This window comes from Pseudochaenichthys georgianus, unplaced genomic scaffold (genome assembly GCF_902827115.2).
Source record: "Pseudochaenichthys georgianus unplaced genomic scaffold, fPseGeo1.2 scaffold_771_arrow_ctg1, whole genome shotgun sequence".
Classification (NCBI taxonomy): domain Eukaryota; kingdom Metazoa; phylum Chordata; class Actinopteri; order Perciformes; family Channichthyidae; genus Pseudochaenichthys; species Pseudochaenichthys georgianus.
In genome coordinates this window covers 33496-44693 of record NW_027263319.1, presented here as the reverse complement: position 1 = coordinate 44693, position 11198 = coordinate 33496, and the positions used below count along the sequence as shown (strand labels likewise).

The window sequence follows — 11198 nt, the reverse complement described above, 5'->3', positions numbered from 1 at the left end:
TGCTGCTTTTCAGATTTGTTTCCGTCCTTTGAAACTGATCTTTTTGCAACTCAGAGAAAGCCAGAAAAATGTCAAAAGTTCAGCACGTGAGTCGCATTACACCTGATCCATTTCCAGTTAGCATTAGCTGACTCACACACCGTTTGTTTTACTGCTGAACGTTTTTGTACAGACAGACGGACAAAGGGAACATGTTTAAGGGAGTTTTATTTGAGAAGATGAAAACAATAAAATATAAATAATATTCACAGACTTTTTCATATGAAAATATTTCTCATTTCATTCCACTGCCTTTTAAAAATAAGCTAATGCTGATTGTATCCGTCAACATATTAAAAAGAAAAGGTCCACATAAATCCAGCATTTCAAAAAGAATCATTTAAATATATTAAATATTGCACTTTTTATTAATCGCCCCTTTTAAAAACGTCCTACATTCGTGCCCATTACAGATGAACACAGACTATTGACTGCAGGTATGACTGAAACTACGACAAATCCCCTTTGGATATAAATCAGGCTTGTGAAGTGTTAAGACTATATTTATTTAAAGCATACTCAATTATAAATCCCACTTTAGTCCCCACAGCTTAAAGGGGAAAGTAGGAAAGTCAGAACAGATGTAGAAACTGACATTTTGGAACATCTGATAAAGTTTGATTTACAAAACATGTGATCTGCTTTACTACCTCTAGTCTGGGCTCCTTTTACGAGCTGTAATCCCTGCTAAGGGTATGACAGGAATGTGAGTGGCGGAGTGAGAACTGGCTGTGGAGAGGCATGGAAACTTCTTGTTGCCAAATGTTGTAAAACAGACTGATGAGCTTATTTAATAGACGACAGTTTAGAAGTACTTAATGTGTTCCTGTTTATCTTTAAACTATGCAACCCTCAGCCGAAAGCCAGAACTAAAATGCCCCTAATTGAATGAAACACATGTATTTTACGTGTTGTGTTGTCAAGATGGAGATAATTGTCTCCATCCCCAGGCGCTACTGGAACTTAGCACCGCTTGTTTTTCAGGACGTTGAGTACTTTCTGGTTCTTTGTCTTGAACGCCATGACAAAGTGCTGCGGGGCGATTTTCCCGCGGCCGTCCTCGTCCACCACGCCCATGAAGACGTAGTTCAAACCTGGTAGAGTCACACACAAAACACCTGAATGCAGTAGCAGAACAGCAGAGACATTCAGGGAGGCCACACATCAGATTCTCCTCACGGGCAGGTCTGTATACCGTATGTTTACAAGTTATATAAACATATTTAATGTTCTGACTGTTTGAACAGTGAGTTCTGCCGCTCATCTTACACTTTGGGGCGAACTCTATCAACAGTCGGAGAGCAAAGGAGGCAAACTCAGAGCCGTAGGTTATTCAAAACAGTCACCTACTTTACCATCCCCCTGTGGACTCACCTCTCCTGATAAACGGACACTTCTTGCACAGGATGATGATCTTGGTGCTCATGGTCTTTCCCGCCTGCTGGATGGCCAGACTGCCTTCTTTATACACGTTGATGATGGAGATGGTGGCGTACATACTTCCTTCTCTCATCACCGCCGTAATGACAGTCCCGGTTATCACTGACAAACACACACACATACACAAAGGTCTTTAAAAAACAAAACATACTCAATACATAAAATAAAGGGTACTGAAATCTTCTTTAAAAAATATATATATAGGCTATGTGCCCTTTGCACTGATACAGCAGAATCACAACGAGACTTAGCTAAGAGCTAAATGCTAATGTTAGCTAAGAGCTAAATGCTAATGTTAGCTAAGAGCTAAATGCTAATGTTAGCTAAATGCTAATGTTAGCGTGTTAACATGCTCCCAATGAATGTGCTAAATGAACAAGCTATAGTCAAATGTTTACTATAATCACCATCTTAGTTTAGCATACTAACGTTTGCTAATAGCACTCAGTTGTCAGAATGTTTAGTCTACTACTATTTGTACTTATTATTTATTGCTTGTTATTTCCAGGCTGCCTGTAAAGATGTTGAATTAACAGTATCTTTTCTCAGGTTGTTAACATTCTCCTTTTATGACTCCTTCCTCTTCCAGCAGCTCCTTCTCAGAAGTTTAAGAAAGCACAACAAAGCTATAATTCACAGTCATTTTAAAACGTTCACCGATAAGTGTTTCCAGTAAACGGCCAGTGTGTGACGAGGCCAGGTTAAATATGTGCTGGCATAATTGTCCGTCTGACGGCTAAAGTATGTTGTGGATCTGAGGTCACTGTATGTATTACACAAGAGAGAAAACAGATAGTCCATGTTTTACCTGGTAAACATTAAACAAGTTAAGCATTTTAAACTAAATTGCCACAGCATCTACCACTCCTGTGTCTGACCGGGTTTACATTTAGCAGTGATTCTCCTTCAGCATGGACAGGATGCTTCACACTGATGGTCCCAATATGTCTGGACTTCCCTCACCGTTTCATTTCCTGACAGGCACGAGAAAAGCCAGAGGAATGCCTGATTCAGAAATGTCCTTCTACCTGCTGCTACCGTTACATAAACCAGTGCGCTGCTTTATGCGATGCATCATCAGATTAGAGACTAGCGACAGTTATGGCTTTATTTAGACAAACTGTTTCCTGTCTCGCCACTTCATCAGAATGTGACGTAACATATTGTTGATACCACATCACACGGGAGGCTTTTTTCCACATGCACCAACACGTCGCTTGCCTTCCCTTCAGTTCCCGATGAAAGTGAACTCTTTGAAATGCCAATTTAACACGTGGTAAACACACGAGAGTGGAAAACACCGGAGTAGCCTGAATCAACACGCTCATTTATCAACAGTTTACCTACAGTCAGTGGCTGAGTGTGTGTGTGTGTGTGTGTGTGTGTGTGTGTGTGTGTGTGTGTGTGTGTGTGTGTGTGTGTGTGTGTGTGTGTGTGTGTTTACACTGGAGGTAACTGTGTCCTACTGTATACAGTCCTTCACTTCCTGACAGACGTATCAAGGGAAGTCTTTGAGATGCGCAGCGAGAAATCAGAGGAGCAAAGATAGTGACATGACTGTAAACGGCTTGTTGGGGAGATTTGGCTGACGTGCGTTCATACTTTCAGGGATAAGCGGGCACATAACGGAAGATATATTCAATAACACACGAGCGTAGGCGCAACTGGAGCTTACGTGGTTTAAATACATTGCAATGAAGTTCTTACCAAAATTGCTGGAGCAGTAATTACTCTCAAGTGTTCCTCGTCTTTTGCATTTCTGCTGGCACAGGGCTACAGAGTACTTCAGAGCTGTGGAGACACACACACACACACACACACACACAATAACATTTATTTAAGTTGGCGTTGGTTGAATGGCAGCCTCGCAGACAATGTGCCGTGTGTAAAACAGCGAGATAATGTGACGGCTAACATGTGTTTTTAGATTTAGGGATAGTAAAGATTCCATAGAGTCAAAGAAAATACAACGTGACTGTCTCAATATTATTCTTCCTGGGGAGAGAATAAAGTAAGGAAGGATAGGCCAACCAGAGAGCTCCGTTACAGTTAGACATCACGGCAGGGAGGCGCCGAAATAACCTGGCTGGACTGAGGGGAAAATGAGGATTCATGGGTCACATGACCACACTCTGTATAACGGGTGTTGTGTACACGAGAGAAGACGGTTTTGGCATGTGTGGCGTCTATATTAGGACATACAGGCTCCAGTACTGTGTATTATTTGATAGTTAAACATTTATTTTCTTGCTGTTATTAGTTATAGTGAATGTATATTTTGTGTTATTATTTAAGTTAATTGAAGTCGTTTTTTATGCTTTTACTTTGAAGGCGGCTTTGTAATGTAGTAATTTTATATTTTTATAAGTAGTTTTACTTTTGGTAAGTATACTTTGCTGCCAGTCTTGTTGTACTTTAACTTAAAGGTGGGGTAGGTAAGTTTGAGAAACCGGCTCGAGATCGCTAGAATTTGAAAATACACAACCGGAGAAAATCTGCCACTTCCTCACATGGATTTGTTGTCAAAGCACTTCAGATATTCATTGCTATCGGGATGTTAAGAGCATTCCATGGAATATAACAAAAAGTGTATCTCGAGCCGGTTTCTCAAACTTACCTACCCCACCTTTAAGTAAGGTTTGAATGCAGGATTTGTACTTGCAACAGAGTACTTTTACCATTTAGTAGTACTTCTACTTCTTCCACTCCTGCTCTTTGCACATTAGAAAGTGAAGATTCACAACTATATGTCAAATTGTAAAGGTCTGCTGTTTAATTAGACTTTTTTAATTGAACTAACACATTTTATTTAACAGAATATGTGCAATTATGTAACTATGAAAAAAAAAAGCTCAGATCCCGAATTTATAACCATAAGCAGAGCGAAGAATGACTCTACTTAATGTGTTGTGTTTTCCATCTCTTCTAGCATATTGTCCCTCGTGACTGATAAAGAGAATGCAGCCGAACAGTCAGCCAGTATTCCACATAGCTACATCAACAAAGACAGATGTTCGAAGCCCTCTGGAGGATCGTATTGGAGGAAAGTTGATACCTACGTATGGGCCTGGTGGTGACTGGCTGCGCTGTAGTGGTGGGTGGCATCGTGGTGGTGATGAATTTCTTTGGTCTGAACTTATAGTGTCCGATGAAGCCGTCTGCGGTGAGACTGAGGTCGGACAGGAACTGGATGAGCAGCTGGTTCCCGTCTGAAAACACCGGCCTGCGGACACACTCGCTGTAAACTGAGAGGCATACAGGGGATGGATATGTAAGTGGAAATGAAATGAGAATCACCTACGCTGGGGGGCTGTCTCCGCAGTATTTCCCAATCCTCTTGGCGTCGTTGATTTCCGCCCCGTTGAAAATGGAGACGTGGTCGTAGCGGCAGTAGTTATCTCTCTCCACATCAAACTTCTCAAACTTGATTTCAATAATCTGCAGCAGGAGACAAACCACAGAGGAAACGTCTTTCATCGAGCAGGCTGGTAATGGAGTAACAGGATACAACGTTTGATTAAAGGGTAGCCGATCATTTGCGGGGAGATTCTTGTTCCACACCCATTACACATTCGACTAGAAGACTACTCCACTTATTGCCTTACCACTCATGCGGGACAGTTTGAAAGTAAGAGGATCCAAATCAAAGAGATATTACTGTTATTATTCCATGCGGGAATGGCTATATACAGGACGGTCCTGCACAGAAGCCCTGAAATGGCTATATATTTAATAAAACCCAGTAGTCTTTAAAGTATGCAGTGATATCCTTTACAAGTACATTGTGCATTGGAAAATATAAAGTAGAAAATGATTGAAACAACATAAAAAGATAAGCCAAAAAAAAGACTGAAATCAGCATAAAAAGCTAAGCAATTGGCATGGAAAGAGATTTAATTGCCACAATTTTATATTGAGGGGAGACTCATTGAAAATAATGTTGTCGTGAGAATATTTATCTGTGAATCCTATCCCTACATTACCACCCGCGAAACTTGCTTAAGCATGCTATAATAGCCCGGTCTGTATAGCCATTTGACGTTAGCTGCAGGACGGTCCTGTATATAGCCATTTGACGTTAGCTGCAGGACGGTCCTGTATATAGCCATTTGACGTTAGCTGCAGGACGGTCCTGTATATAGCCATTTGACGTTAGCTGCAGGACCGTCCTGTATATAGCCATTTGACGTTAGCTGCAGGACGGTCCTGTATATAGCCATTTGACGTTAGCTGCAGGACGGTCCTGTATATAGCCATTTGACGTTAGCTGCAGGACGGTCCTGTATATAGCCATTTGACGTTAGCTGCAGGACGGTCCTGTATATAGCCATTTCAGATATCTTATCCACAGGACCGTCCTGTATATAGCCATTTCAGAGAGCTGTTTACAGGACGGTCCTGTATATAGCCTCGGCCATTCCATGCAATCATCTTCCTTTTTCGGAGGGGGGTGTTATGCTAGAGCCAGATTATTGCAACTACTTGTATACAGTAGTTTCCCCTTAGACCTCTACATAGACCGTAACTTGTTGAAAATGTTTTTTTCCCACAATGACGCACATTTGTTCAACATCCACAACATAACACGGGTTAGCATTTCGTATCAGTGTGGAGAAAACGAGAGATTTTAGTGTCTATTATTGAATATTTTTACAGTTCCGTTTGTTTTTATCCTTTACACATAACATTTCCTCAATACAAAATGCATCTGGAGCACTCTGACCTGGTTCTTTGGGGCCACTATGTGCCAGGCGCAGGTGACTCCAGCTGGGTAATCCTTCTCCGGCCAGTTTGGTGTTTTGAAACTCCCCGTGGGTTTGTCCAACCTGCCTCCACAGTACTGCTCACCTGTGGAGCAATGATTCAAAAATTAATCCTGGATAATCTGCACAATATAATTCCTATTCCTCAAAGGGAATGATCCACGTCTTGTGTTGTGCACCCTAAAAAGTGATTAGCCCAGTGCCGCGAAGAGTTAAAATAATTCCAAATGTCCTCAAGCATCGGGAAATCATCTGTTCAAAGGATGTTCAGACATAAAGAACTGAATCACTTTGTGTTCTTGTAACATGCACTTAGATTGATGTCAAGTACAGTCTTGCACAGTGACAGAAATAAACATTGTTTGCTCTACAGTTTAGACATCGCTAAGAGACCGTCTATCCTCTTTGTGCGAGACATGCAGGCTGGTTTTTTATGTCCATTACAGCTATTAGTTCCTCTGGGATATGAAGAAGCAGCGGCCATTACAATTCCACGAAAACACAAGAGTTGACCCCGCAGAGAGGAAGACTCAAGGGATACTTTCTGACCTGCACCTACGACTTAAAGTGCTCCGAAAAATGCCGGTGAGAAATTCCACATCCCACTGTGAGAAGTGTTAGGATGCTCCTCCCTTTTTGTCCACAAGCTGACACTGAACCTTGCATCGGAAAGGTCAGTTTTTTACTGAGCAGAAAAGCAAACTACATCTCCTTTTGTTTTACTGGGTGTCTCAAAAGTGTTATGCAAGTTGTTCTTAAGTCTAGGTATTGTGGTGCCAATGACCTCACTACAACAACTCGTGTTATACGGCCTTGTTAATTAGCTTTTTAAGGACTGACCCCTTGCCAACACAGACACACTCCCAGCGCCAATATTAGACTCCTTTATGGGGTGAAGTCGGCTGGGACCCACGTGTGTCGGCATTACACGCTCGGCTGGCTGCAAGATATTCTCTACACAGCTGCAACCTTGGCACATAAGACTATGCAAAACACTCTCCTTTGTACCTCTCTCATGTGGGTGGGCAGCAGAGAAGACGGCCAGGAAGCCACTCCCAGCTGTGTTTGCATCCGAGACCATCTGCAGGAGCATCTTGTTGCCAGTGGAAACCAGCGCTCCCGGCTTGAAGGTCCCACAGAAGCGTCCGAGTCTCTGCCCGCGCACATGGCCGCTGTACACATCAACATAGTCGTAGCGGCACAGGTTGTCGCTCTCCAGGTCGATGAAGCGAAAGGACAGGACCACCACCCTCCCCTCAGGCACCTGGGAGGAAGTCCACTAATTAGCTTTATTACAGAGAGCAGTGAACTGTCAGAGTAGGTGCACCGTGCACGCCTTTCATGCGTGCTGACTTTGATGAAGTGTGATTACAGACACTAAGCCTGACTAATAAGGCAACATATATATATGTTGTATGTCCTGTTGCATTGTGCCTGAAGTTTTGCATTTCCCATATCTACACTATAGCTACTGTGCACATGACAATAAAGCTTTGAATCTTGAATGAAATGCAACATGATCCACACCGTCAGTAAGACTGTTTGAATGTAAAGTAATGTAATAGAGAACAGACTGCCTTAACTTGGCTGTGGTGTAAGAAGTACTTTGGGAGTTTGACGAGGTTTATTTAACAAGGTAGCAATCTGTGTTGTCATCATTATTATAGGCTATGGGGAAAGCATAACATATAGGGTGGAATACGTACTTGAGTAAAAGTAGAAGTACTCAGATCTTCAGTAAAAGTAGAAGTACTCAGATATTGTACTTGAGTAAAAGTAGAAGTACCCATATCTTGTACTTGAGTAAAGTAGAAGTACCCAGATATTGTACTTGAGTAAAAGTAGAAGTACTCAGATATTGTACTTGTGTAAAGTAGAAGTACTCAGATCTTGAGTAAAAGTAGAAGTACTCAGATCTTGTACTTGAGTAAAGTAGAAGTAGCCAGATCTTGTACTTGAGTAAAAGTAGAAGTACTCAGATCTTGAGTAAAAGTAGAAGTACTCAGATCTTGAGTAAAGTAGAAGTGCTCAGATCTTGAGTAAAAGTAGAAGTACTCAGATCTTGTACTTGAGTAAAGTAGAAGTAGCCAGATCTTGTACTTGAGTAAAAGTAGAAGTACTCAGATCTTGAGTAAAAGTAAAAGTACTCAGATCTTGAGTAAAGTAGAAGTGCTCAGATCTTGTACTTGAGTAAAAGTAGAAGTACCCAGATCTTGTACTTGAGTAAAGTAGAAGTACTCAGATCTTGTACTTGAGTAAAAGTAGAAGTACTCAGATCTTCAGTAAAAGTAGAAGTACTCAGATCTTGTACTTGAGTAAAAGTAGAAGTACTCAGATCTTCAGTAAAAGTAGAAGTACTCAGATATTGTACTTGAGTAAAAGTAGAAGTACCCATATCTTGTACTTGAGTAAAAGTAGAAGTACTCAGATATTGTACTTGTGTAAAGTAGAAGTACTCAGATCTTGAGTAAAAGTAGAAGTACTCAGATCTTGTACTTGAGTAAAGTAGAAGTAGCCAGATCTTGTACTTGAGTAAAAGTAGAAGTACTCAGATCTTGAGTAAAAGTAGAAGTACTCAGATCTTGAGTAAAGTAGAAGTGCTCAGATCTTGAGTAAAAGTAGAAGTACTCAGATCTTGTACTTGAGTAAAGTAGAAGTAGCCAGATCTTGTACTTGAGTAAAAGTAGAAGTACTCAGATCTTGAGTAAAAGTAGAAGTACTCAGATCTTGAGTAAAGTAGAAGTGCTCAGATCTTGTACTTGAGTAAAAGTAGAAGTACCCAGATCTTGTACTTGAGTAAAGTAGAAGTACTCAGATCTTGTACTTGAGTAAAAGTAGAAGTACTCAGATCTTGAGTAAAAGTAGAAGTACTCAGATATTGTACTTGAGTAAAGTAGAAGTACTCAGATATTGTACTTGAGTAAAAGTAGAAGTACTCAGATCTTCAGTAAAAGTAGAAGTACTCAGATCTTGTACTTGAGTAAAAGTAGAAGTACTCAGATATTGTAAGGCAAGGCAAGGCACTTTTATTTATATAGCACTTTTCAGCACGTGGCGATTCAAAGTGCTTTACAGATTACAAGCTAAATACATTTAAGAACAAATACAGCATAAATACATTATTAAAAAGGCATTTAAAAGCGGGCATAATAAGCAAAGGTAATGAAATAAATTAAATAAATACACAGCAGGTACCGAATACATGACTAAAAAGGCATACTGTAGTGTGAGTATGGACAATTAAAAGCAGCGGCAAATAGGTGCGTTTTAGTCGGGATTTAAATATAGGAAGTGTTGTACACTTGAGTAAAAGTAGAAGTACTCAGATCTTGAGTAAAGTAGAAGTACTCAGATCTTGAGTAAAAGTAGAAGTACTCAGGTCTTGTACTTGAGTAAAAGTAGAAGTATTCAGATCTTGTACTTGAGTAAAAGTAGAAGTACTCAGATATTGTACTTGAGTAAAGTAGAAGTACTCAGATCTTGAGTAAAATTAGAAGTACTCAGATCTTGTACTTGAGTAAAGTAGACGTACTCAGATAGAGTAAAGTAGAAGTACTCAGATCTTGTACTTGAGTAAAGTAGAAGTACTCAGATCTTGTACTTGAGTAAAGTAGAAGTACTCAGATATTGTACTTGAGTAAAAGTAGAAGTACCAGAGTGTAGGAATACTCTGTTTCAATAATTTCTCATCAGAATATAGTGAAAGACAGTGAAAGTAGTCGTTGTGCAGATTGGTCCATTTCAGAATAATATATATGATATGTTTTATAATGATTGATCATGAAAGTGTTCTCAAAGCTGGTGAAGGTGCAGCTAGTCTGAAGTACTTTGTAGACTGCAGGGTAGCTGGTGGATTTACTCCAGGTGGAACTAAAGTCTGATTCAACACTTGATTACATTGTTTATTATTCTGCAAAACAAACTAAAGGCGTTAGATGTAGTGGAGTCAAAGTACAATATTAACCTCTGAATTGTGACGCAGTATAGTACAAAGTAGCATAAAACGGAAATACTCAAGTGCCTCAAAATTGTACTTAAGTAAATGTACTCTGTTACCTCACATTACTGATTATGAAATAGACTCACTTCGATCCTCCACACACACTTGGTGTTTGGAGGGTAAACTCCCGGGTATCCCTGGCTGCCGATTACTCCAGACTCTCCTGTGATGTTTCCCCCGCATGTGAAGATTGGTCTAAGAGGGGGGGAAGATTTGCCTTTTCAAAATATGTCACATAAATAAACACGTATGAAAAGTTGCGGTTGGTTTAACATATTCAATGCTCCATAAGTCCTGACTGGCTTTCCGGACTGCAGAAAACCCTGTAAATAACCCAATAAAGCTGTCAAATGAAAAGCTAGATGAAGTCGTACCTCCGCGGAGACTGCGCACAGATGTGTGTGAGGAACATCAGACTCCACAGCGTGAAAACACTGCATGTTCTCCACATCGTTGAGATCCCGGCTCTCTTCTCGCCCCGTGGCATGAATGGCATTGTGTGGAGCGGACTGAGTTCCTGCAGTGGCTTCCAGTAACTGCAGACCGGAGAGCATGAATATCGAGTCTGTTCTGCAGGAGAGGAGGGACGGAGCTCAGTCTGCTGCTTTTACTAAAAAAACAACATTAAAGAGGTTGGGGAGGGTGAGAGGTCCTGCATTAGTTTCTTATGGCGGGCTGAACAACCTCGAAGGGGTGGCATGAATAAACTTGACTGCAGAAGTGAATGGCATTCCAATTCATATGCACCATATAATACATATTGAGATTTGATGACTATCCAAAATGACATACCTCAGACCTGCAATGAGCAAAACATCCATTACACTTTGTGTCAAATGTGTTTTCATATCTATCTATATCCATCCATCCATCTCTCTCTATCTATCACTATTTCATTGGTTTTATTTGTTCTATGTCTATATCTACACTGTAGCTACTGTGCACATGTCAATAAA

General features: G+C 40.6%; 1 protein-coding gene across 1 annotated transcript; it reads right to left on the bottom strand.

Annotated features, from left to right (window-relative positions):
* Positions 1 to 190: 190 nt before the first annotated feature.
* pcolce2b (procollagen C-endopeptidase enhancer 2b) lies at positions 191 to 10828 on the bottom strand. Its single transcript, XM_034079923.2, has 9 exons — positions 10617 to 10828; positions 10329 to 10437; positions 7251 to 7506; positions 6203 to 6327; positions 4781 to 4917; positions 4539 to 4702; positions 3187 to 3270; positions 1414 to 1581; positions 191 to 1133 (listed from the first exon to the last, which is right to left on the bottom strand). The coding sequence occupies exons 1-9, from the start codon at positions 10736 to 10738 to the stop codon at positions 1003 to 1005; spliced, it is 1296 nt and encodes a 431-aa protein (XP_033935814.1). The 5' UTR covers positions 10739 to 10828; the 3' UTR covers positions 191 to 1002.
* Between the last annotated feature and the right edge of the window lie 370 nt (positions 10829 to 11198).

What these genes read in the sequence shown, in the direction of transcription:
- pcolce2b (XM_034079923.2), bottom strand. Translation starts at nt 10,738, where the DNA reads ATGCCATTCATGCCACGGGGCGAGAAGAGAGCCGGGATCTCAACGATG. An exon ending in TGCCCACCCACATGAGAGAG is followed by an intron (nt 6,328 to 7,250) that starts GTACAAAGGAGA and finishes ATTGCTCCACAG; the next exon opens with GTGAGCAGTACTGTGGAGGC. An exon ending in TTACTGCTCCAGCAATTTTG is followed by an intron (nt 1,582 to 3,186) that starts GTAAGAACTTCA and finishes TGTGTTTGTCAG; the next exon opens with TGATAACCGGGACTGTCATT.